This window comes from Leuciscus leuciscus (assembly GCF_965113295.1).
Source record: "Leuciscus leuciscus genome assembly, chromosome: 1".
Taxonomy (NCBI): domain Eukaryota; kingdom Metazoa; phylum Chordata; class Actinopteri; order Cypriniformes; family Leuciscidae; genus Leuciscus; species Leuciscus leuciscus.
The window spans coordinates 32,459,779-32,485,670 of record NC_138725.1 but is presented as its reverse complement, the minus strand read 5'-3'; the positions used below and the strand labels follow the sequence as shown (position 1 = coordinate 32,485,670).

General features: G+C 36.7%; 1 protein-coding gene and 2 long non-coding RNA genes across 3 annotated transcripts; all 3 read left to right on the top strand.

The window, feature by feature from the left end:
- The first annotated feature begins 12,808 nt into the window (after positions 1-12,808).
- LOC309478325 lies at positions 12,809-14,268 on the top strand. Its single transcript, XR_014198935.1, has 4 exons — positions 12,809-13,385; positions 13,548-13,570; positions 13,678-13,735; positions 13,933-14,268. It is a non-coding gene; the product is annotated as an uncharacterized lncRNA (long non-coding RNA).
- A 3,361-nt stretch (positions 14,269-17,629) lies between these two features.
- Positions 17,630-19,215, top strand: LOC309478367. The gene is made up of 3 exons (XR_014198945.1): positions 17,630-18,069; positions 18,351-18,426; positions 19,044-19,215. It is a non-coding gene; the product is annotated as an uncharacterized lncRNA (long non-coding RNA).
- Positions 19,216-19,455: 240 nt separating this feature from the next.
- LOC309478105 (uncharacterized protein) lies at positions 19,456-25,375 on the top strand. The gene is made up of 9 exons (XM_082141598.1): positions 19,456-19,537; positions 21,559-21,639; positions 21,720-21,907; positions 22,095-22,197; positions 22,281-22,443; positions 22,537-22,627; positions 22,759-22,912; positions 23,282-23,398; positions 23,535-25,375. Exons 2-6 carry the CDS (start codon positions 21,632-21,634, stop codon positions 22,570-22,572), a joined length of 498 nt encoding a protein of 165 aa, XP_081997724.1. The 5' UTR covers positions 19,456-19,537; positions 21,559-21,631; the 3' UTR covers positions 22,573-22,627; positions 22,759-22,912; positions 23,282-23,398; positions 23,535-25,375.
- Positions 25,376-25,892: the final 517 nt, after the last annotated feature.

The window sequence follows — 25,892 nt, the reverse complement described above, 5'->3', positions numbered from 1 at the left end:
GTGATGTTCCTGAAACATTCTTTCTATCATCTTTCGAAAGAATAATAAGAACACAAACTACAACTTTATTCAGACACAGCCTTAGATGAACTGAAGATAGACAATAACTCTCTCAAGATCTGATTAAACTCCACAAACAGCATTACCAGCTTCACTTATTACTAACCAGACTGACTTTATTTCTGTCACACATCTACAGAAGTTCTTATTGAGAATTAACAGAGGTTTAGATGTTGATGTCTTATTGAAAATGTTTCGTTTGAGGTCACCATCATGGAGATCAGTGTTTGCTTTAGTTGATCTCTTGACCCTTGACTATCTTTGAGTTTGTGCTTTATCAGCAGTTGCAGGTGTTCATGGAGAACTTTTCTGCTTTGATAAAACAGATCAACTCGGCTCCTATTATAACAGACAAATGACTGTTTTTTCAGTAATTGGTGACTGAAATAAAGTCAGTCTGGTTAGTAATAAGTGAAGCTGGTAATGCTGTTTGTGGAGTTGTTTAATCAGAGTAGGGCTGGGTGATATATATCGTGATATTGTTATGCGCATCTCGTCAGTAAAGCCGGTTCCTTGATTAGTAGTAAATCGCCATCACCTGCTTTCAGATGGAGCGGCATTTACTACACAGCAAAAACTCCAGTGTTAAAGCTGCAGTCGGCAAGTCTGGCAGATTGGGTCGACTTAGCCAAAATTTTGAATGTTTACAACTCTCATGCCCCTCCCCCACCAACGAGCACCCTCCCATAAAGGTCGTGTTCGTCAGTGCATGTGTACCTGATTTTCTGTGAACGCGCGCGTCTCTTCAGCATCGATCAACACCATGGACTCGGAGGTAGGCTGCCCTGGCTAATCTATCCATAGATAGCAATAACCGAGGAATTGGAAGCTTGTTAGTAGATTTTCTCTCCGCCATCACGCTTCGTACAATCTTCAGGCAAACTTCAGGCGTGTGCATGTGATATTGTAACGTGCGCGTCTGCGCGAGGGATAGGGGATCTGGGATTGCACGACCCTGTGATTGACAGTCAGATCTCACACCCCCCTGCGCTGATTGGACCTGATGAAGTGGGAGCGCTGGATTTTTGCAAAACAAATAAGCTCCAGGTGGAGTTAGAAGCTGAAAAGTGTGATCTAATAGTGTTGGTTATGTTTAGACATAATCATGCTGTGATCTGAAAAACAAAACTTATTGAGATGGTTTGCAGCAGCTTATTTGTGATTTTACAGCATGTGATTATCAGTGTTTTTCTTATAATCCAAAATATTTAATAAACATTGTTCTGATCAAAACACTTTCAAATGAATATTTTTATAAACACAGACATCAATCATCAGCCTGTGAATCTCAACAATGGTGACAATAATAAAGCATGTTGCAGTGGCTGCCACCAATCACAACTCATTAATGGCTCCCATCATGCATTGCGGTATGAATAAATTATGATCTGAATTGTCTATGTAATTTACTTTTCCTAATTGAATATTCTGCTCATCACCATTGTTGAGATGCATAGACTGAATCATGACGTCTGTGTGTGCCTAAAAGAAAGTTTTTTTTTTTCTAAAACAACTTTTAACCCTCTGGGGTCTGGGGTGTTTTTGGGGTCCTTGAGATGTTCTGACATGCCCTGACATTTGTGCTTTTTTCAGTTGCTTATAAACATATCAATGGCAAAATAAAATTACACTCTATTTAGCACTAGTGGTGGGCAGATCGAGGCTTCGTGAAGCAATGAAACAGTTGAAGCAAATGTTCCATATTGTTTCGAGGCTTCGAATCAATCCGACACCCGTCTCAACGGTGACACCTATTGGTCACTTGCAGGTGTTGATCTGAAATAACCTTGACGAGCCATTAAAATAATGTGTTGTTTTTTTATTATTGTATTTTTCTAATATGTGAAGCTTGTAACCTATAGGCTCCTCACTGTGCATAATGTTATTTTGGTCCTGCAAAATGAATATTAATAAAAGAAATCAAGCCACGTACAACGTCTCACTTTTTTTAGAGATTTTTATTAAAAAATATACATTTTTCTGCTGTGGAAGGACTTAGCCTACTTCTTTTTTTACAGTTAATTTCTCCAGCCTTTGAAAAAATCCTCTCACAAGGGACACTTGTTGCTGGCATGCAAATATATATTTTTAGCAAGGACATACAAATGAGGAAAGATTACTGCTCTCTCTTTCCAGTAAGTTAGTGGATCATGAGTTCTGGGCAAATACGCAAATTTCAAATTCTCCTCAAATGGCGCATCATGGATGATGTATTGTTGCAGTAGGCTAGCTGCCGATCACAATACATATACATCTCACTTTATTTGGGGTTTCTAAACGGAAATGCTCCCACACCACAGATGTACGGCATCTCTTCTGGGGAGCCTCCATTTTATCTATCTATCCAAATCTATCTATCTATATGAATCTATCTATGTATCTAGATATGTATCTAGATATGTACATATATGTATCTAGATATAATATGTATCTATATATGAATCTATCTATGTATTAATATATGTATCTATAATCTATCTATATCTATCTATCTATTAATCTAGCTGTCTATATATATTTATATCTATGTATCTATTAATGTGTCACTATGGAGTCAATATAGGGCCACATTTATCTGCAAAATAAAACAATGTTTTGCAAACAAAAAATATGTTTTGCAAAAAAAAAAAAGTTTTGCAAAAAAAATAAAAAAAGTTTTGCCAAAAAAAATAGAGTATTGAGAAAAAAATGTTTTTTTGCAAGTAAAAAAAAATAATTGCAAAAGAAAAGTTACCACTGAGAGAAAAAATAAAGTTTAGCAAAGTAAAACTTCAGCAGCATTGACTTTGCATGCAACACATATTTCCCTTTGCGCCGCTCCTTTAAATCCGCGTTTCAGTCATCCGTGCCTCTGCGGCGCAAGCTTTCCTTTGCGCTTCATTTTTCTTTGCGCCTCGCTTCTATATGGGGAGGCTGCAGACCTGGAGCCGGTAGATCTACGCCCCTAGCAGTTTTACGCCCCTGGCAGTTTTACGCCCCTGCTGTTCCTGATGCGTCCAGTAGGGGGATATGCTGCGAAATAACACCATTAAATCGATGCTCAAAACTTACACAATAATAACCGTCCAGTTCATAGATTTTGCCCGAATTTGTGGTTTAAGTATAAATCTGCACTGCACTATGGATTAAAATATCTCTAGATATTAGGTTGGGCTTCACTCAGCCTATACAGAAGACTATTTGTTTTCATGAATTAAAAAATAACACACATAGTTGGATCAGATGACAAGTAATGATATATGACCTACTATAGAATAGTTAATTGAATATTGAATACATTAATATTGAATAAATAGTAATAATAATAATACTAATTAATAATAATAGAATATTCACTGTATGTTTTTATACAGGAGACTGAGTGAAATATGTTGTTGTGAATTTATATAAAGTTACAATTAGATATTAAACATATTTAGCCCATTAGACATACAGCACCGTGTAATCATATGGATCCTGGATTAAATATCTGCTGTACTATTCACTTAGTCATCATACAGCTACAAAACAGTGTCCTTCATAGCATTTTATGAAGACAAACACAATTTATCCCTTTTCTAAAATTCCAAGGGCCATTTATAAGAAAGAGACAATATTTTTGTTCACAAAAACATTATTTATCAACACCATTTATGAATTATGATGACTCCCCTATGGCTTGCCACTCTGCTTTAACTGTTTTTCTATCCTCCTGTCAAAGTGCTTCTGCTCACTGATAAAAAATTTAAAGGGGTCATATAATGCCATTTTTGTACAAGCTAATATGATTCTTTAGGGTCTAAATTAAAAGTTTGTAATATACTTTAATTAAAAATTCTCATTAGTATTGTAAGAAAACACTAATTTTAGCTGGTCAAAAACAGCTCTGTTTTCAGCACGCCGTTTCAGTGCATGTGTCTTTAAATGATAATGAGCTTTGCTCACCCCGCCCCTCTGTTCTGTGCGTACACCGTTTGTAACACAATAACCACGCGTTGTTCATTATAAACGTGGGATTATGAATTATATTGAGAACGTCGTACATAGAAAACATGCTGTAATGTACCCTGAGTGTAAACCTTAGATGCATTCATCGTGAAGCCTGCAGCAAGGTTTGCAAATTTCGCAAAGATTAATATAAATACTAATATAAAGGTTAATAAAACATTACACTCACATCTTCTGGAGGTTCAGCAGTAACACGTTGGTACCGATCCGTTTTTTCTCGTTTGTAAAGCTGTCTGGTGTGAAATGATTAAAGCTGCCGTCGGCAAGTCTGGCAGATTGGGTCGATTAGCCAAAATTTTGAATGTTTACAACTCTCATGCCCCTCCCCACTACCAGCGAGCACCCTCCCATCGAGGTCGTGCTCGTCAGTGCGTCACTGTGTGCGTGTGTACCTGATTTTCTGTGAACGTCCGTCTCTTCAGCATCTATCAACACCATGGACTCGGAGGTAGGCTGCCCTGGCTAATCTATCCATAGATAGCAATAACCGAGGAATTGGAAGCTTGTTAGTAGATTTTCTCTCCGCCATCACGCTTCATGCAATCTCCAGGCGAACTTCAGGCGTGGCGTGTGCATGTGATATTAACGTGCGCGAGTGAGGGGGGATCTGTGGCGTGTGCACGACCTGTGATTGACAGTCAGATCTCACACCCCCCTGCGCTGATTGGACCTGATGAAGCGGGAGCGCTGGTTTTTTGCAAAACAAATAACACGCTCCAGGTGGAGTTAGAAGCTCGGGTTTTTTTCTAAAACCACCTTATTTATGTTGTTCTGTCGGATTATAGTGTCGATTACACTGAATATGATCAAATTTTTTTTGCCGACGGCAGCTTTAAAGCACAGACGGGAATCCCCGTGAGGGAATCCCCGCGTCAATCCTTTGGGCATATCGCTTCAAAAACAAAACTCAGCCACTGCTTCTTCAACGGCTCGGATTTAGGAACATCAAAATGACTGCTGTGTTCCTTATTACATCTAAGAACAGAACACCACAATCGTGTAGACGCCATTCTACTCCAGCATATCAACAATGGCGGACTACTATGACGACGGCTGTCACAGCTTGCTCAGGGCGGGTCTTGTGTTGAAGCACGGCTGTCAATCACAATCGCGGGAGGGGCGTACGATCTTATGACGTCACAATATCGAACGGCTTGATTTCAGAGATGGTCAAACATATAAGGAGATTAAAACAAAACCACTGGATGGATTTTAATCATGATAGGATGGTTGTGTACAGGCACTGCCAACAGACATTTCAGTGCAATCAACTTGTAAAAGTGCATGTACCATTATATGACCCCTTTAAATAAAATTAAACAAACAAATGTAAAAAGGACATCCATGGTGAATTTTATTTTGTCAAATTCAAAAGCAGCAGGACTCACTGTTAAATTTTGTATAAAATTCCTGAATCCTTAATTTTTTATTATTTTTATTATTCATTATATCAATTCATTTTTTCCTTCATTAGTGAAATTCTAAATACACCTCCGCAATTCATCAATTCAGGACACATTTACAAAATAAAGTGTAATAGAAATGTATTGAAAACATGCTTAACAGTTTATGACAACTAGTCAGCCATTTTGCATTTAATGACTTATGCAAGGAACTAATGCCTAGATGTTTTGAGGAGTATGACAATTCAACAGAGAAATAGTATAATAGGCCTATATTTTGATCAACAAGACATAAAGAGTTGATAATGTAGGAAACAGCAGACAGTTGTACATTATGAATTGCATGAATGTACCAAAGCATTTGCAATTTGTATAAAATGAGAAATTGCTTTTATGATGTGCACAAGTGAAAGATGATGTGATTTCAGGTGTGATCTGAGAAATGCACCAAAGCAACTGAGATAAACTATAATACTTATTGGAGACCCTGCAGAATCACTGACCCCATGAGTCACAGACCACATAAAAGAAAGTGTTACGAGAACACAAACTGCCTTTTTAATTTGCATTTCATGTGTGTATTTCATTAAAAAAAGCTAAACTTTAAAAAAATATAAAAAGGACATCCATGGTGAATTTGATCTAGTCACAGTGTGTGTGTGTGTGTGTGTGTTGCCCAGAATTTATGTCAGATGAGTGTGGATTGCATCAATTTGCTCCTGATCTTCAAAGTACAATGGCACAGGTACTTGTTGGTGGAACACTTTTGGAAAAAGTGTCAAGACACTTTGATTTCTTTTGGCCACTGATGATGGACTGTGCAGAGAAAATTTAAAAAATGACATTAAAAACATGTCCTTGTATGTCTCTGTAAGTCATTTATTTACTAGAGAAGCTATTGGTTTGGAATGCAGTTAAAAAAGAGATGGGTGTTTATAGTTTATAAAAGTTTCGAGAGAGAGAGAGAGAGAGAGAGAGAGAGAGAGATTTCCATAGCTAAAGCAAACACACTGGGATGCATCATGCAAGTTACTTGGCAAAGAAAAATCCCACTTTAAGTGCACACAGCCTACATTTTAATCCAGATCAGTACGCTATTTTAAGAAAAATGTATATTTAGATATAAATGAGATAGTTAGATCTCATTTTATAAGAAACAACTCAAACCAGAAAGGAGTAAAGGAGTCTTACCAGAAGAGGCAAGATAAAGACGGGCAACAAAAGAACATTCAAAAGAAAATTAATTTTGAAAGTGAGTAGAGAAGACTAGGGGCAGCTAAACTTACACGTGGTAAGCTATAACTTATAAATTTAATGCTGCGTTCACACCAAACGCGAATCTGCGTCAAAATTCGCGCCTGCCGCGTCTAGTTATACGCGTGACCACTTTGTGTGCATTCGCGCGTCAAGTTTGAAGCGAAATTTACGCGCGTCAGAGGCGAAAGTTTCGAACCCCGTTGGCGGCCATCTTTTTACAAGATGTCTGTTATTGATCGGTCATTTATCGAGAGAGTCGCCGCTCTGTATTTGCTCTGGAGAGCAGAACAGCGGCGTAGGGATCATCGTCGCTGTACTCGGGTCCACCAGACCCTCCGGAGGGTTTCAGGAGTTTCACAATTTGCTCCAGGAGCTAGGTTTGGTGGACCTAACGGTGAGGACGCTGACGAGGACCGCGTAGGCCGTAAGGCCTCGGCCTCGAGTGGTCGCTGCCTGACGAGCCCGCGCTCTACAGCCCGGCGCGAGGTTCACCCTCGCCCGCACCCACCTAATCTGTCATTTATTTTTGTTTTGATAATAAATGGAGTCAGCCTCCAAAGGTGAAACCTGTCCTGTGAATTTTGTTTTTATACACTAAATTGTGTTTGTTGTCTTTACATTAGAATAATAATGTTTCATTATAATCTAGAATAGATATGGAATAAATAGCATTCAATACAAAATGAGTATCTCTCATATATTGAAATCGAGTTTTTATGTGAAAGATTTGCTTTGTTGTGCATTTTAGTCATATTACAAAATAATTTATTGAGGCCAAACATAAAATAACATTGTAAACTGTCACTTCACCACGTGACAGCAGCAAGCAGGCTTCTGATTGGTTAACGCGGCGCGAATTGACGCAGAAGTTCAGATTTTTCAACTCGGGCGGCAGACGCGAATTCGCGTCAAACGCGTGAATGCACAAATAGCACTAATAAATTTCGCGCGTAACCAAACGCTCAATTCGCGCGAATGAGGCGAATTCGCGTCTACCGCGCCGCGCTAAACGCCTCATTCGCGCCGCAAGACCTCCAGACGCGCGTAAACGCGTCTTACCATTGACTTAACATTGAAATCACTCGCGCCAGACGCATATTCGCGTTTGGTGTGAACGCACCTTAAGCCAGACAGAACATCAACCTGACCGTCCAGAACTTTTTGTCTCTCGAAATAAATGATAGACCTATCCATTGATATAAATAAATGAATTGATATCTACCTAGCTCTATCAAGCTATTCGTTTATAAATAATAAATGTTGCATCATTGCTAAACAACAATAACTTTAGCGGATTATTTATTATACCTCAATCAATTCGTGTCAATGTACAGCCTCCCCCTACTGGACGCATCAGGAACAGCAGGGGCGTAAAACTGCCAGGGGCGTAAAACTGCTTGGGGCGTATATCTACCGGCTCCAGGTCTGCAGCCTCCCCTTACTCCCTCGCTTTGTGTCCCTGATTTTCAAAGTCAAGACGTGGGGGAGGGGTCAAGAGGTTGGGGTGTGTACCAGGGTGTGTACAAAGGACGAAGGCGCGTCCTTCTCGTTACGTCATCAGCGCGAGCCCCAGACCGTATGGATCGATCGAAATGGCGGAGCAGAGACATGCGGGTGATGGTTCACAGGTATGTATTAGTGATCGCTTTCTTCAAGTTCGCTAGATGTGTATCAACGCGTTTGCTCAAGTTAAGTAAGTTAGAGATCAATTAATGCGGTTAATGTGTCGATTAGCTAATCGCCGACGCAACGAAGTGTGTCGGTGGCTGTACATTTCTCTCAATATGCACACCTTTCACGTTGTTTTATAATTAATAAATAATGATAATTATTCTCCACGCCCTAGTTGTATTGTGGACTATAAACGATGCCAAAGGTGTCTCTCAAAATATACTGTAAATTCAAAACAAATGATACAACACAAATGCCTTGTATGTGCAAACATAATTTGAAATAAACCTCTTTCTGATTCCGAACAAGTTGATTTATATACAGTAGGTCACATCCCTATAGACTGTTTAAAAGCTGTGATGTTTATATGATACATTGTCACTTATTCTAGATCATTTGTGTGAAACTCAATTCCTGGAGGGCCACAGCTCTGCACAGTTTAGCTCAAACCAGCTCCAACCCACACCTGTTTGGAGGTTTCTAGTAATCCTGAAGATCTTGATTAGCTGAATCAGATGTGTTTGATTAGGGTTTGAGCTAAACTGTGCAGAGCTGCGGCCCTCCAGGAACTGAGTTTAAAACCCCTGATCCAGATAATCCTATATGATGTTGTCATGACATATTTAACAGAGAGAATATTCAGATGTCTGTTAGGGCTGGGCGATATCGTGAGATTGTTATGCGCATCTCGTCAGTAAAGCCGGTTCCTTGATTAGTACCCAGATAGCACACGTACGTCTGGCCGACATCGGCCCAACATCGAGCGTCGGCCTCCCTCCCTATAACATCGCAAAGGCGTCGGCCAGGCGTAGTCAGATCTCTGTCAGTCAGAGTGCTCTATTTCCCAGCTCCGTTACGTCGGCTTTAGGTCGGCCCACTATACGGGAGGCCGATGTCGCGTTAATGCTCGCGCGGGTCCAAATAATGAAATGTGTTTTATAATTAACCATTTTGATAAATTATGTGATAAAAATATGAGAAATGGCTGGTCTTTTTAGACAAGTAGCGCGGTATTTAAACATCTGCGTGCATCCCAGACATGCTCAGCAGTCAGCACTATATTTCGTTTTTAAAGGGACGGCGCTGCTGTGCTGCACGCACTGAATTAAAGTGATATATATAAATTAAATTAAATTAAACCTTTTTTTTTTTACTGAAATATGGAATAGTTTTGCTTTTTATATTTTTATATAGGCTAACTATTTTATCTGCATGTTGCACTCTGTTGTTTTCTAAGCCTATAATTGAGATCATAAATTTACATACAATTAGCATAATATGCAAAATATTGTTAAGATAAATCCTATAAATCATCATCAATCATAAAGACCTTTGTATCAAGCCTCTATAGCCTCTATAGCCTAATCCTATTATGGAATTCTTAATGCATTATAATACGCGCATAACGCCTTATAAAAAAAACCTATAATATGTTGTATCATCTGATAAGTATATGATAAAAACAGTTACAATACATTATAGGCTAATACTTACCTTTTTGTGGTTGTAACTTTTAAGGTTTTTTACCAATTCCTTGAGAGAGAGAAAAAAATAAAAATAAATAATTGTAGCTTAATAAACCTAACTTATTTAATAGCTTGGTAACCTAAAACAAAAAACACCTAAAAAAAATCTGAAGATCAATCCCATTTTTACATTTCCCCTTTTATTGATTTCAAAATCGACTGTGTGAAACGGTGCGGATACCAGAGATCGTTTCCCCACAGTCTATTTTTGCTGTGCTCCACGCACATAATTAAAGTGACAGCGCATTGTTCGTGGTCAAACTGAACACAAATTGACATGAAAATGTAGTAATCTCACCATGCATTTAATTAAACATATTAATCTCACCGTAAATGTATTTAATGATATAATACTAGGCATACTGTTTTTCAGCATCTTTTTACTTTAAGACCGAGGTTAATCATTTTTTAAGTCTTATATCAGTTTAAACACTCAAGTGATTTTAAACTTCTCAGTAGCCTATACTTGCGAGCTCTCTGAGACGATTTTCTAAACTAAAGAAACAGCTTGCAAGTAACAATTTATTTACAATTTATAATTGCCATTGATTTTTTTTTTCAAAACAACAACAAAAAATCTTCCATTTTAAGGAATCAGGATTAATAATGTTTTTAGTTTAGTCAGGACTAAAATACAGGGTACTGTCAGTTGATTTATTCAGTTTCTGTATGTCTGAATACTAGTAGGCCTATTTTTTTTTTTTATTGGTATCTTTATTCTATTGTATTTATTTGTGATACTTTTTTTCAATTTAATTCAAAAGATTGAAATCAAGCTTCCTTGTGTTGTGTTTTTTAATTCCTATTAAAAAATGCCATTATTTTATATGGAAAAGGTAATAATTGTAATTTTTTTTAGTTTGTCTTGTATATTTTTTTATTAGATCAGATTTAATTTTAAGCTGTCATATGGTCATGTTACAATGTGCCCCTCACATGTTACAATGTACCTCCACCTATGGGTTGGGTTGTCACATTTCACTTCCATTCTTTAGGGGTATATCAAGAAAAAAGTAGGCTATATAGTTTATTCATAAAACAACATTAGACATGTGGGAAATTAATGTGGGAAAAAATAAATACTCTGAACCATAAGTAGATTTACAGAAACTAAAAAAGTCAAAAAGCGTTACTTTGTGCCCCGCTAATTGTGCATTCACAATTTGTGAATTTTTATGACAAGATTTTATAGTCTTCCCCATTAATTTCCCATGGGGTCAAAAAGACCCCGAAACTCCCGAGTGTGTCTTTTATAACATAGGCCTACAGATAGGCTTTTTTTTTTTTTTTTTTTGTCACTCCCGCTTTATTTATTTATTTTGTCATTTAATGTCGGGGTACAATAACGTAAGGTAGCCTATATGTATACATAACATTTATTTTTAAATAAGAAAATAAATAAAGTTTATAAAGTGATATAGTTTATAAATTATCACTCGCGTGCCAAGCCCGCGAAAGAATGCAGAGGACATAAGCTGCAGTCAGTGCCCATCCCCCGCATAGCGGACATCTCTTCAGACTGATCACCACAAACACATGAGTTTTCCTGAGGTAAAGTATACTTATCAGATTATTTACCTTAAAGACTATATTTAATTAAATATAAACAAATATCATATGTAAAACAAGCTATAAATAGGATATGACATTTCAAAATATGACCAGAGTAAATAACAAATTATATTAGGACACAGTTTGAAGAGTTCGTTTTCCTCAGATATTATAACTAAAAATAAATAACATCCATTGACTTATACACTTGACTTATACAAGTCTTATACTGTTGGTAATAACATCCATTTTCTCAAATGAAACAAATTAAATGGTTAAAAGGTCGACGGACTTCCTTTTCCACACACAAACAATGACTTTCCGCTTTTTTTCCAACATTAGGCCTAGTCATTTGGGTCAGTACCGTTAAATGCCGTTAAATATGGATGACGTCATTTGCGCGCGCGTTCTCTCTCTCGCGTGACGTCATTTGCGCGCGCTCTCTCTCGTGCATGACGTAAATTGCGTCAATAAAGCTTGTTTGAGATTCGCCTTGACCTTCTTTTACTGTCTATGACTGGCCTTGAAATGGAGGAGTAAAAAAAAGGCAAGAAGGACAGATCTCTCTATCAAAGGCGGATATCGCGGGATTCACGCTCGTGCTACAGTGTTGCTAATAAACGGGATGTTAAGTTCTGTTGCTTATATGAAAATAAAACAATTGACCTATGGCTAAGCCACGCCCCCAAACGCGATGAGCCAATCACAGTGCGCATAGCTAACCCAATACACTCGGACATTCTCTGCTTCCACGTCCATTGAAATGCATTGCAGTTAGTCAGTTTTCACTCGTTTTTATCTGGTTTTTCTTGTCATTTTAAGTTTAAAATGGTCAAACGGTGTGCATGGGGTACATTCAACTCCAACACTAGGTATCCTGAGTGGCTGGGCGACGGTGTGTATTTTTTACCCTTTCCCAAGCCACATCTCAACCGAGAAGTGTCTGCTCTGGATTAATTTATGCGGTAACTTAGACCACAACACCAACTAAACGTGGATAAATTAAACAAGGATGTCTACATCTGTTCTAAGGTAAGTCAACAACGTATTTGAACGTTAGCTTTAACACCTCTAACGTAACGTTAGCCTAGCTTCTAGCTGCGTTGCAGTTTGACAAGAGTACAGTTTGACAAAAGCACAATGTTGTGTTTTACACAAATATAAGTAGGCTAAACACTTTGCAGTTTTAATGATGTCCTGTATGAACAAAATGGAGTATGTTTTTGTTTTTATGTTTCCACTGTTCGATCGCGCCCGCGCCTCTCTCTCTCTCTCTGACACACACACACATTCCAGCATTGCAATCTTGACATCGCAGCCTGTTCATTATGCTGCGTTCACACCAAACGCGAATAGAGCGTCAAATTCGACGCTTGAACATTTTGAATCCATTTGCGCGTCCGAAGCGAATAGGACGCGCGTATAAAGCGAGCGTTTGAAGCGAAATAACACCAAACTATAACGTTTACACACTGACCTGTAACGTTAAATCTTTGTCTGGAGCTGAAGCTTTTCATCGACCTTCTCAAAGTAAAATGATTAATATAACCCTCCAATGCATAGTTAAGGCCCTTTTGGTGACTTTGAGATGATATAAAATCTTTCCGTCTCCAAAAATCATCAATTGCCTCCTGTGAAATGTCTCCTATACTGTGACAGCTGCCATAGCGCCTGTTACCGAATGTTGACTGTTTGTCCGAGTGAGTGGAGTGGGCGTGGCTTAGCCATAGGTCAATTAGACCATCAGAAAATGTTCTACTGCCGTATATTTACTGTCGTTTAAATGGACACTTATAAACACTCATGACATGTACATTCTGATTAGTAAACACTCATACGTTTCTCCCTTTTCTCTTTTGCTTGTCTCAACAGCAGCTAAAATCCACCCCAACGCCTCTTTTCAGAGCCAGGACATTCAGTGCGCGTCTTTGTAAGTATGTTTTTACTAACCGTCAAACACCTTCTCAGTATCTGGGTTTAGATTAATTAAAACCATGTCATGCAGCAAGTTATCAGGTTATTCTTTTTAGGGTTGGAAAAGTCTCATCGAATGCATTTCTCTATGAAAATAATTATCTTGTCTCTTTTTCAGCTTCATTGACCATCTGTTTGTTGGTAAGTGACCAATAGCAGTCATCCTGCATCTATGATTTGACATGTACATTCTGATTAGTAAACACTCATACGTTTCTCCCTTTTCTCTCTTTTGCTTGTCTCAACAGCAGCTAAAATCCACCCCAACGCCTCTTTTCAGAGCCAGGACAATCAGTGTGCGTCTTTGTAAGTATGTTTTTACTAACCGTCAAACACCTTCTCAGTATCTGGGTTTAGATTAATTAAATTAATTGGAACTACAAGTACAAGTGTTTAATTGTAAATTAGTAAATTAGAAAGTTTATTTGTTAAGTTAGTAAGTCGTTCACTTGTACTTATCTTTTAATTTGCTGTATGTTCTTGCTTGTCTTTGTTTTAAACAGGCTCCCGACACTTCTTTTTGGCAAAAATCCTGTCCTTACAGAAAGGGATCACACATCAAGCAGTTGTTTATAACTGGTGTAGCCAGAAATAATAATTTGTGTGTGGCTTGTAGGTGACCTTGCAACAAAGCAACATTTTTAAGAACTCACACATAAAAACACTATTTGGAGCCTGTTTACCATAATAGGCCGAACTCGAATATGACATTACGGAAAAGCACAAATAATCAGTGTTGGAAAGACTACTGAAAAATTGTACTTTAAAAGTACTTTAAAGTTTACTCAACTTGAGTTTTATTGCATTTACAAACTTAAAGTTGGTTCAATATGCATTTATTAAATACTATTCAGTACAAAATTGGTCATTCAAAACCTATCTTTAAAATTGGCAATACAATTTCATCAATATTTTAAAAACTTTTTCAAATCAACTCATTTCAATCAAAACAACTCTAGCAAAAAAAAAAAATAATGCAAGGTCAGGTCTATATATTTCTAAATAACTTTGAAAGTGTAACCTCGCCTAGTACACCTATTTAATTGGTATGAATCAAACTGCAACTCCAGTTACAAACCAAACTGCAACTCCAGTTACAACAGTCTCTGCACCTGCTAAAGTTGCAAAGATTAATTTAGTCTTCAGTATTGTTCAAGGCAAGCCTATTTAATTGGCTCTTCTACCACCATAGCTATGCTCCTTATTAAGGGATTGGAATTAACTGTTGCCACATCATCTTCCACAAAAATGAGGACACCAGCTTTGAATCCCTTGGTGCAGTTTTCATTTTCATGAAATGAAATGTCAGTGTCCCACAGAAACTCAAGAGTAATATATATATATATATATATATATATATATATATATATATATATATATATATATATATAGTGTACAATAATTAAACTAAGAAGTTGTTACAATACAATAAACCAGAGATGTTTATAATATATATATATTTGTATATGTGATTTCAATCTCATTTAATTGTTTGTTTTTTTAAATACATTTAATACTTTTTTTTTATACAATTTTACAATACAATGTTTACTCAAAGTTAATAACAATATAACTGTTCATTATGTAAGGTCTTTATACACCACTGAAAACAGTTGTTTATGATATTGCATTTCTGTCAACAGATCCTCCTAAATATTACACAATGCACCTTTAAAAGTCATTAAACAACTCATTTGAACTATTATATGATTATGATTTCATTTATTAAGATGTGTTGATTTATTAAGAACAGCAAAACTGATATGGCTTTCTGTTTATAAAACAGCACAAGACTTTAATTAAGTAGCCAATATAGGCGGTCTATTTTTGCTGTGTGATTTAAAGAGAAGTGCGCACTTTGGTGATCTGGTGTTTTCTCCAAAATAAAAGCTCTTGATTTTTTTTTTACAGTGACTTTTTTGGTGGTGATATTTAATAAATTACCAATAAATATTTAATCAAATCAAATAATAGAAAATACTAGCTACTTTCAGCAAAACACTATTTTACTTTTGACGAAGAACTTGAATTAGTGGTCGCGATACTGAAATTTCTAACTTCAATATGATACATTGAAAAATATAAATATTCAGTATCATTTTCAATATCATGGGGAAAACCACATACTGTATACTGCCTTTTACTACAGGGCCGTTGAATGCTTGAATCTGATTGTTGACGAACGTTCTATGGTGTGCATTATTTTCAGGAAAACGCACGGCTAAAGTAGTTCGGTATTGTGCCTAAACAAAATCTCATGGGTACTTCAATTTTTGTGAAATCAACTTCAAATTTGGAACACAACTTGGTTAGATATATGGATTTGATTTTATAACAATTTTAGAGAAAAACATTTTGTAAAATATATATTTTATATAAAAGAAAATAAATTAACTTAAAAAAATATTAAGTACAGTATATTTGATTTACTTTAAATTTAAACTTCCATAACTTTTTCATACTTTCATTGAAGTACTTTCACTTCATCAATAATCTACTGAGTGTTTTCTTTAAAACAAGACCAGTGAGAGTTAAGGGTTAAAGTACAATTTTTATGGTAACGCAAGGTCCAGTGATATGGAACTGTAACGCGGAACCTGCCTGGAACTACTTTAGCCGTAACAAGTTCTGCCATAACAAATGAATACATTTCTGTCCAAATATCACTTGTCACAAAATATGGAACCTTGAGACTCTGACAATAGGCTATGTGTTTTGTCAAGATTAGAAAAGGTTTTGATCATAAATTTTTTAAATCGCGATATTGTGCGCGCATCTCGTCAGTAAAGCCAGTTCCTTGATTAGTAGTAAATCACCATCACCTGCTTTCAGATGGAGCGGCATTTACTACAAAGAGCCGTAGTTAACTGACAAGATATGAGCCATATCGCATCAATATTGCGGACGTATCGCCAGCGATAATTAATGCGATATGGCTCAGCTTGTCAGTTAACTACGGCTCTTTCACAGCAAAAACTCCAGTGTTAAATTAACACTCCTGGGAGTGTATATGAGTCCACACTCAAGAGTGTTGAAGTTAATGAGATAATTAAGTGATTAATTTAGTGATGATTGATCATTATTGAAGACACCTGATGTTAACAAGCAGAATCACTGAAGGAGAACATCTCAAATTGTGATGGGTGTTTGCTTTAGTTGGGCTCTTGACCCACTTATATTATTAACTCTAGATTTTGTCTGGCTGCTGTATCTGACTTATAACTGCCAGATGAACAAAGAAAAAAGGTGATCTGTTGGTTATATTATGATAATCATAATTTAAACTATGTTTTGATTTATGCTGTTGTTTACAGCATAACTGTGATTCTGCATATATATCAGAATTTTAGATATAATATAAAGGATTTCTTAAAAGTTGATTAAAAAAAAAACTTTCTTTTAGGCACACGCAGACGTCAAGATTCAGTCTATGCATCTCAACAATGGTGTCGAGCAGAATATTCAATTAGGAAAAGTAAATTACATAGACAATTCAGATCATAATTTATTCATTCTGCAATGCATGATGGGAGCCATTAATGAGTTGTGATTGGTGGCAGCCACTGCAACATGCTTTATTATTGTCACCATTGTTGAGATTCACAGGCTGATTATTGATGTCTGTGTTTCTATAATTAATTTAAAAGTGTTTTTATCAGAACAATGTTTATTAAATATTTTGGATTATAAGAAAAATACTGATAATCACATGCTGTAAAATCAAAAAACTGTTGCTAACAAGTTAAACCAAACTATCTCAATAAGTTTCATTTTTCAGATCCCAGCATGATTGTCAAAACATAACCAACACTATCAGATCACACTTTTCTTTGTTCATTTGACTGTTATAAATCAATAACAGCAGACAAACAATGAATGTATAAGGGTCTAGAGTCCAACTAAAACAAACACCCATCACCATAACGGTGGCTTACAATTTGAGATTTTCTCCTTCAGTGATTCTGCTTGTTAACATCAGGTGTCTTCAATAATGATCAATCATCACTCAACTCATCACTTAATTATCTCATTAACTTCAACACTCTTGAGTGTTAATTTAACACTGGAGTTTTTGCTGTGTAGTAAATGCCGCTCCATCTGAAAGCAGGTGATGGCGATTTACTACTAATCAAGGAACCGGCTTTACTGATGAGATGCGCATAACAATCTCACGATATATATCGCCCAGCCCTAATGTCTGTACAGCTGCACAGAATTTAATAGGTCTTCTGACCCAAAGCCTTGGTCAGATTCAGTCAGCTCAGGGTCAGCAGCAGCAGCCACAACAACGACAGCAGCCTCCTGCTATTTCTCAGCCTCGAATAGAGCAGGATATGGCCAGGTTGCTGCATCCACAACTAATTATCTTAACAATTGTCTTTTGAATGTTTAATATTATAATTAACATTTGTTTATTATTTGTAGATATTTTTCCTGGGATGTTTAAAAAAGCAAAGAAGAAAACTCCAAATCCACAAATGCATGTGAAAGCCACACCTTGGAAACCATTTGCTGTTTCCATATTTTTAATGAGCAGCAACACTGACACCTCACCCACACCTTCTGAAGAGCTTGAACTACTCCAGGCCGGACTAGGAAAACGGGTGATTACAATTTCATCCAATGTGAACCATTCGGATGTAAGTTCATTTTATTTATAATTTGTTAGTTGGTGCCATCTGATTTTAGAGCAGGATTTTTTCTATATCACCCTGCGAATAATATACTGCTTCAAAGTAATATTCCACTTTCAAAACATGCTGAGATGAATGAACATAATTTGCTTCAACATAGTAAAATGTGAATTAGTATGTATAAAAATGAGAAACAAATGCACGTAAAATTTTCAATGTGATAAAGATTTAGTTTTTACTTTGCGTGGTTGTTTGAGAACCCTTGTTCTGTTTCATGTTTATTTCAGTTATGCAAGCTCCTTGAAGCTGAATTTCCAAAGATGAAGTCACTTACTGGAGGGTGGTTACTTTATAAGGCACCAGGTATGCTGTACTGTCAACCAGAACAGACACAAACATGAATATAGAAACTGAGTGGAGTATACTGTAGTGTAAGTAATTTCCATAGGTAGTTATTAATTGAACAGTTCCCCTGGCATTCTAACCTTAAATCCCAGGCTACATCCTTTTTTAATAACAGTAGGGAAGTGTTAAAGGGATAGTTCACCCAAAAATGAAAATTCTATCATTGTTTCCTCATCCTCAAGTTGTTCCAACCCTGTATGAGTTTCTTTGTTCTGCTGAACACAAAAGAAGATATTTGGAAGAATGTTTGTAATCAAACAGATCTCGGTCCCCACTGACTACCATAGTATATTTTGTCCTACTATGAAAGTCAGTGGGGACCGAGATCTGTTGATTACAAACATTCTTCCAAATATCTTCTTTTGTGTTCAGCAGAACAAAGAAACTCATACAGGGTTGGAACAACTTGAGGGTGAGGAAACAATGATAGAATTTTCATTTTTGGGTGAACTATCCCTTTAATAGAATATGGGAAGCACTGTTTTTTGACATCATTTTTAGCTACAGTATAAAGCCCAATTATATAGTAAAGACCTTTTATTGCTGGATTTGTTAATGTGTTTTTAAATTGTCAGGTGGGAATGGAAGAAGAAAGCTTACTGTTGTCCCTCCAGACTCAGAGGGTTATACAGGCAGCCTTCTCAAAATGGCTACCACCGCTGGAAGAACAGCACTGTATATGGTCCCTCTTCAAGATGAGTTATGTCTTGATCCACTGCCATTCTCAGCAGAAGAGTTTGCGAAGATGCCAAAACTGGTAGTGGCATTGTGGTTTTACAAGTACGACACTCAACCTTTGTACTTGCATGTTAAATCTTGTGGTGGCTGCACACAGTCAGCTAATGATGAGGTATGTTGTTTACACAATGATATTTTTTAGTAGTATTTATTATAACATTTTTCAGTTAAGTTTTCTTTTAGGCAGAATATATATCTCGTTTTGTCATTTCAGACTACTGAAGATGATGATGATGATGTAAAAGCAGTTACCCCTACAGCCCCAGCTTCTACACCTACACCCACCACTTCAATACAAACTTGTTCTCCTACACCCACCACAAGTTTTGAGGTGAGCTAAATGAAAATGCTGTGTTTTTAATATATTCAAAATATTTGAGAATACATTTGCTTTTAATTTTAATATAAGTGCATATGGACCGGTGCAGTTAGTAAAATTAGTTAGATGTAGACATGTGCCGGTATTCGGTAATGCAAAAAATCGCGGTAATGAATATGCACGATATTGATATCGCGGGCACTTCAAAATACCGTGAAAAATAATAGATCCGAATTTAGATTTTTAGAAGGCGCGTTAGCTTAATTTCCATCAACCGCTTAAACAAACACTGCGTATATGCTGCGCGATTCGAGCGCCAAACACGTGCGCATGCACTCTGATGTAAACAATCCTCCACATGCTTAAGCATGCGCGCGCAGTTTGCAGTCTAGTCTAATGTAAACAGTCCTCGCATGATGGAGAAGCAGCATGGCGAAAAGAGGAACGCCGCCGACGATTTATCTATATACAGTCTATGGATTTATCCCGCTTCTAAAAGTAGGGCTGCCAACTCGACGCATTCAGCGAGAGATGCGCGCCTTTCTCACGCAGAGAAAAATCGCGAGGCAAGGAGGACATGGAGACCGACAGAGAAGACAGAGCAGGTTACTTTTGATATGAAACAAATTCTCATCTCTCAGGATTCTGTCCATTTTATTACGAAATTCAGACATTAAAAACCGTTTAGTCGCTTGTAAATGTGACGTGACATGACAGATCACTGTAGTGCCTCAGTTCCAGTTAACATTTACCTCAGGAAAGCCATTTAACGACCAGCACGTTAGTTGACTAAAACAAATAGTATTTTGCTGAATATGAGCACTTTATTATATTTTATCACTTGTGTCATCATAACATGATGGTTATTTTAATGAAAACCACATTATATTTGATTTAATTCGTAATTTTCAACCTTTAATAATACCAGCTGATAGGGCTCTCTGTATGGTTAGGCTACTTACAGCATTATGTGAGATTTATTTATTTTTTTCATGAGAAAAAAATAACATGTGGGCTATCTACTGTAACCTTCCTAATATTTATCCAAAATGAGTCAATATTGAATCAAGATTGAAATCACTTAAGTTTTGAATTGAAATCATGAAAATTGTGTTAAGCAATAATACAAACCAGCCTTCCAGTCATTGTACCATGTAAACATTGTAACATGTTGTCACTAAACTTAATAAAATTCTGTTTAGTTACCAAATGTTTTGACAATCACAATTACACCTATTGTAATGCAAGTTTTTTATTCTGCATCCCCCCCAATCCATCCATTTATCTTGTGCAATTAAAATATTGTGATAATACCGTATACCGTGATAAAAGCTCAATCAATTAATCGCAGCATGAAAATGTGATACCGGCACATGCCTAGTTAGATGCCATGTTAAGATTTTATTACTAACGGTAATGGTATTTACTTTGTAGTGCCTTATTGTCAAGCACTTTTGATTAATTGATTGTAATTATACTGTCTCTCATTGGTACATAAAGACCATTTTGCAAGAGGTAAATAACACTGGTTGAGAAGAATGCCCTATTTTTATTAGTTTTAAAACACTACACAAATGTTAGAAGTCAATACAATTTACTAAACATTTAGAACTGAATCAGAATGTTTTTTGTAAAGTTAAAAAACTGAAACAGCGAGTGCTTGTTTAGATCTTGCAAAATACTTGGTGACCAAAGTATTTAAAGTGACCAATTAAACAAATTACTTGATTGGAGTTTGGAAATAACCAATTGTGTTTTAATTGGGATTTTATTGTATAATGCTTAATCAGTTGTCCTTTTGCCATTATAGGATGAGGGACAGTGTCCCATTTGTTTAGACACATTTTCACAGACAGAGTTGCCCATGCATGCAAGTGTTTGTGGAGATAGGTAATTTTTAATGATTTGAAAAGTTATTTCATTTACAGACATTTAATAAGGTTATGTATTAAAAATATGTTTTAGTATTATAAGTGTTTTAACATGTTGTAAATGTTCTAAGAAGTCAATCTAACCATTGGGTATATACTCAGTATATTACAGACACTGGATTATGAAAGCAGTCCTCAGTGTGGCACACCAGTACAGCAAAACCAAGGCCCAGACATGAAATGGTACAGTCTATTTATTACATTTTAACAACCCTGAGACATCAGAATTCTTTACTAATCTTTTTTTTTTTCTGTTTTTATAGTCCAGATGATGTATTGCGTTTGTTGGCAAGTAGGGTAGATGACAGCAAGGATTTCAAGATCTGTGTTTCTCGAACTGACTTCTATCAAAGAGCTATGGTGCAGTGGCAAATACAAAAGAGAGGCACCCCGGGCAATACTTTGCGTGTAACATTTTTGGGGGAAGCAGGTGTTGACACAGGTGCCATTCGTAAGGAATTTCTTTCTGGCAAGTCAGGTTCACAATTGCCTTATTAGGTTTATATTCATCGTAACAATTTAAAGTTTAGAAAAACAAACAGTTACCACGTGTCATTATGAGATTTGGTATGTTTTAATGTGCTTATTGTACAGTGTAGTAAATAACATTCTTTTTTAACATGTATATTTGTTTGTAGATTTGATTGGTGAGATTGAGAAACACCTCTTTGAGCAAAGAGGACACCAGAGAGGGAAGAGCCCCATCTACTCCCTAAGTAATCTGGACAAGGGATTTTTTAGGTTAGTAATATTTTACATTGTAGTAACATGTCAGTTGTCATTTTTGCGTACAACTAAATATTACTTTGTATTCTTTCTTTCAGGACTGCTGGAGAAGTGTTTTCGGTTAGTCTCGCTCAGGGTGGGCCTGCCCCCCGTTTCTTGAGGCCGTGGTGCTTTGATTATCTCTCATCTGGAGACTTGGATGAATCAACTCTCACTATAGATGATGTGGATGATGCTGAACTTTATAATTTGATTAAAAAGGTAGTAATTTTTTTCCAAATAAAATCTGATTTCATAAGCTTTATTTCTACGCAAGCACACCATTTGCCACAGTTTACGTGTTTGTGTTTTCAGGTGGAGGAAGAAGAAACCGATGGAATGATCAAATAATTAACTGTGGTTTTACTGGGGCCATTAAACCTGAGAACAAAGAGGCCATAATGAGGTAAGAAAAAGTCTTATAACTTCTTTACATTTGAAACCTTGCAAACGGTTTTAATTTTGCTGCCTACCAGATATACTGATTAGCCACAACACTGTCTATATTATGCAAGAATTTCCTGGTTCTTTTTTCAGATCAATTGTGCTGCATGCAACTCTACGTTTGGTCCCTTTGTTGAAGCAAATCCGAAAAGGTCTTGAAGTCTACAATTTTGTGGACATCCTGGAAAACCATTCAGGACTTTGCCACCAGTTCTTTGTCCCTGATGTGGTGGATGATGATGATAAGGTATCAATAACTGGAAAAAAAATGTGCCTATATCTTGTATTTCTTTTTAGAAATGGTTTCATTTTAGGAATATTATATATAGGAAAATTATTATTTGCCAAGTTAAAAAATAGTCAAACACTTGTTCCTTACAAAAAATAATAGTAGAAAATGGATTGCTCTTAATACCTCAGTAATGGTTTCCTGTAGCTTATTAGTTAGATAACAGTGCTAGCATAGCCCAAGGGCTTGGGTTCGATCTCAGGGATTGCACATACTTAAAACAAATGTTATTTTAGTAATAAAGTAGCTTTGGATAAAAGCCAAATGCATATGTGTATATGTACCTGAAAATGGATGGTTGTTTTTTTTCCCCACATGCTGATGCAGACTTCATCATGCAGAACATTCTTCCGAAAATGTCGGAGAAGGGATCAGTACGAGAGACTTATGAAACAGCTATAATCAACTTTCTGCAGGACTTTCTCCAAGAAATTGAAAGCTGTGGTATGTATGAACTGACAGAGTTGATTTAGTATAAATATTGTTTAAAAAACTGCAATTACACAAATTAATGTTAAAATGTAATTGATCTAATTCAGACAATACCAACCATAGAGATAACAAGTTCTTTTGCTTGTAGAGGATAACCCTGATGGAGACATCCTGCCCTTAACTGTCCCCGGTGTTATGCAATGGCTCACTGGCCAGGGACACAAACCTCTTCTAATGTCAGAACTTAAAGAGTTCAAAATTTCTCTTCATTTTGACCATGAGTGTATGCAGAGGATGCCAGAACATAAAATATGCTTCCCAGTTGTAAGTGCCTGTGCAAGAAAAATTACATTTCCCACAGTACACATGGGTGACTACAGTTCTTTTAAATCCGTCATGTTGCAAGCCATTCAGTTTGACGACGGTTTTAACAGAATTTAAAATGCTACTAAATGTATGGAATTGTACATGTTCAGGAAAAAAACCTTCTTATGTTCTTATGGATTTGAAATTTACTATATGTGTAGAGAACACTTTACATATTGTAAAGTTTTATATCTTAATGTTAAAAGAACACAAGTTGTTATATGGATTTGAAATTTACTGTGTACGTGTAGAGAACACAACGTGTTACATATTGTAAAGTTTTATATCTTAATATGTGTAGAGAATATATCTTATCGGGATAGTTCACCCAAAAATGAAAATTCTGTCAGTAATTACTCTCCCTCATGTTGTTCCAACCGCGTAAGACCTTCGTTCATCTTCGGAACACAAATTAAGATATTTTTGATTAAATCTGAGTGCTGGATCACTCCTCCATAGGCTGCTAGGTGGCCCAAACTTGCTGGCCAGAAAAGTTATTAAAGAGATCGTTAATATAGTCCAAGTGACTACAGTGGCTCAATCTTAAGTATATCAAGCGACGAGAATACTTTTTGTGCGCAAAAACAAACAAAAATAACGACTTTATTCCACTATTCATTTCCTTCTCTCTGGGCCTCGTAGTGTTTTTGCGCAGCGCGTCTGTGTTATGCATCACGCATCACACACGACCGGCGTCGGCCAATAGTGAGCCTGCAGGGCTCTAGAGTGCGACCAATTTGGTCGCAAATGCGACCAAATTTTGTAAGGGTGCGACTAAAATTTTTCCTAGGTCGCACCGGTGCACCTAACGTCCTCGCATCTGCTGCCTCTCCACGAACTAAGTGTTTGTTCTCCTTTGACGGAACTCACACACTCATGGGAACTCACACTCTTCTCTCACGCTTAATGAGTGATGACGGAGGACAGAATTAAACATTCAAACGTAGCCTGGTTACACTTAAGGTCTGTGATATTAGTCTGATTTTATTTTAGATTTCGGCTTCCAAAGATTATAAAAAATAATATATTGAGGTAAAACCATTAAAAACTATAGCCGCATTCTATCTAGCGCAACTTCTTCCCTTCGCAGCATTACACTGTCATTTCTCCCTAAAACTCAAACCTAACGACAGAATCAGCACGATCGGTGATTGTTGTAAAATGCAGTCTAGCTACTGTTGCTAACTTGCGAGACGCGTTAAATAATTAAAAGAGCTATTAAAAGCACAAAATCTGCGCAAGAGATGTTGTTCGCAAGGCGGCACGCGCTCCGAAACCGAAACCGAGACAAGCAAATTATAGCCTACACTTGGGTTTAATGTGCGTGTCTAAACGATCAAATGTACACAAAAGTATGTCAAAATGACCGGCTTGGAGATTCACTAAAAACAGTTTATGTCTTAAATGGACGTAGTTATGGAAATAGTTGGGAGAATATGGTGCATCAGATCAGTAGCAGATCTGCACTCGGTCTTAAAGGGGCCGCAGTCTAGTAAACATGCGGACGATTGCGCCATTACTGCGAATCAAACAACAAGAGAAAAATCACTACAAAGCTCTTGAAAGAATAACTTCAGCTTTATTAAGCATTAATCTATTTATGAAAAATTATGCAGTGTTATTTTACATTTGATTACTTTTTTAGATTTCTTTTTAGACTAATATATATATATATATATATATATATATATATATATATATATATATATATATATATATAACAAAAAGAACCGATAAGAATACAGTTAAAGTACCGGATCGATAAGCAGTATCGGTAAGAGTAGGAATACCGTTAAAACCCTTTACTCCCCGGTCAATACTCCGACAACAGCCCAGACATGAAGCTACTTCAGCCACCATTCTCCCCAGTCCCTGGTAAGATGCCAAGCCCTGGTCTTTCGTCGGAGATGGCATCCGACTCAGAGACGGAGGTAGAGCCTATACCGCGCCTGAGCTAGAGACTCAAAATAGTTCGTTTGGCAGCTCAGTGAAGCACTTTAAAAAAATTTTTTTTGTTTTTTTTTGTTTTATTTACCTACACCTTATTCTTGTTTAAAATCATTTACATAATATGAATGTATATAGAGCGTGATAAAAAGGTGACCTTGAAATTGTGGCGTTAAAGGTGACGCGAGGCGAG

Excerpts from the sequence above, each read along its gene's own strand:
- LOC309478105 (XM_082141598.1), top strand. Across the intron at positions 21,908-22,094 it reads TGTTGACACAGGTGCCATTC|ATTTGATTGGTGAGATTGAG; the intron begins GTAAGGAATTTC and ends ATTTGTTTGTAG. Across the intron at positions 22,444-22,536 it reads TTTATAATTTGATTAAAAAG|GTGGAGGAAGAAGAAACCGA; the intron begins GTAGTAATTTTT and ends TTGTGTTTTCAG.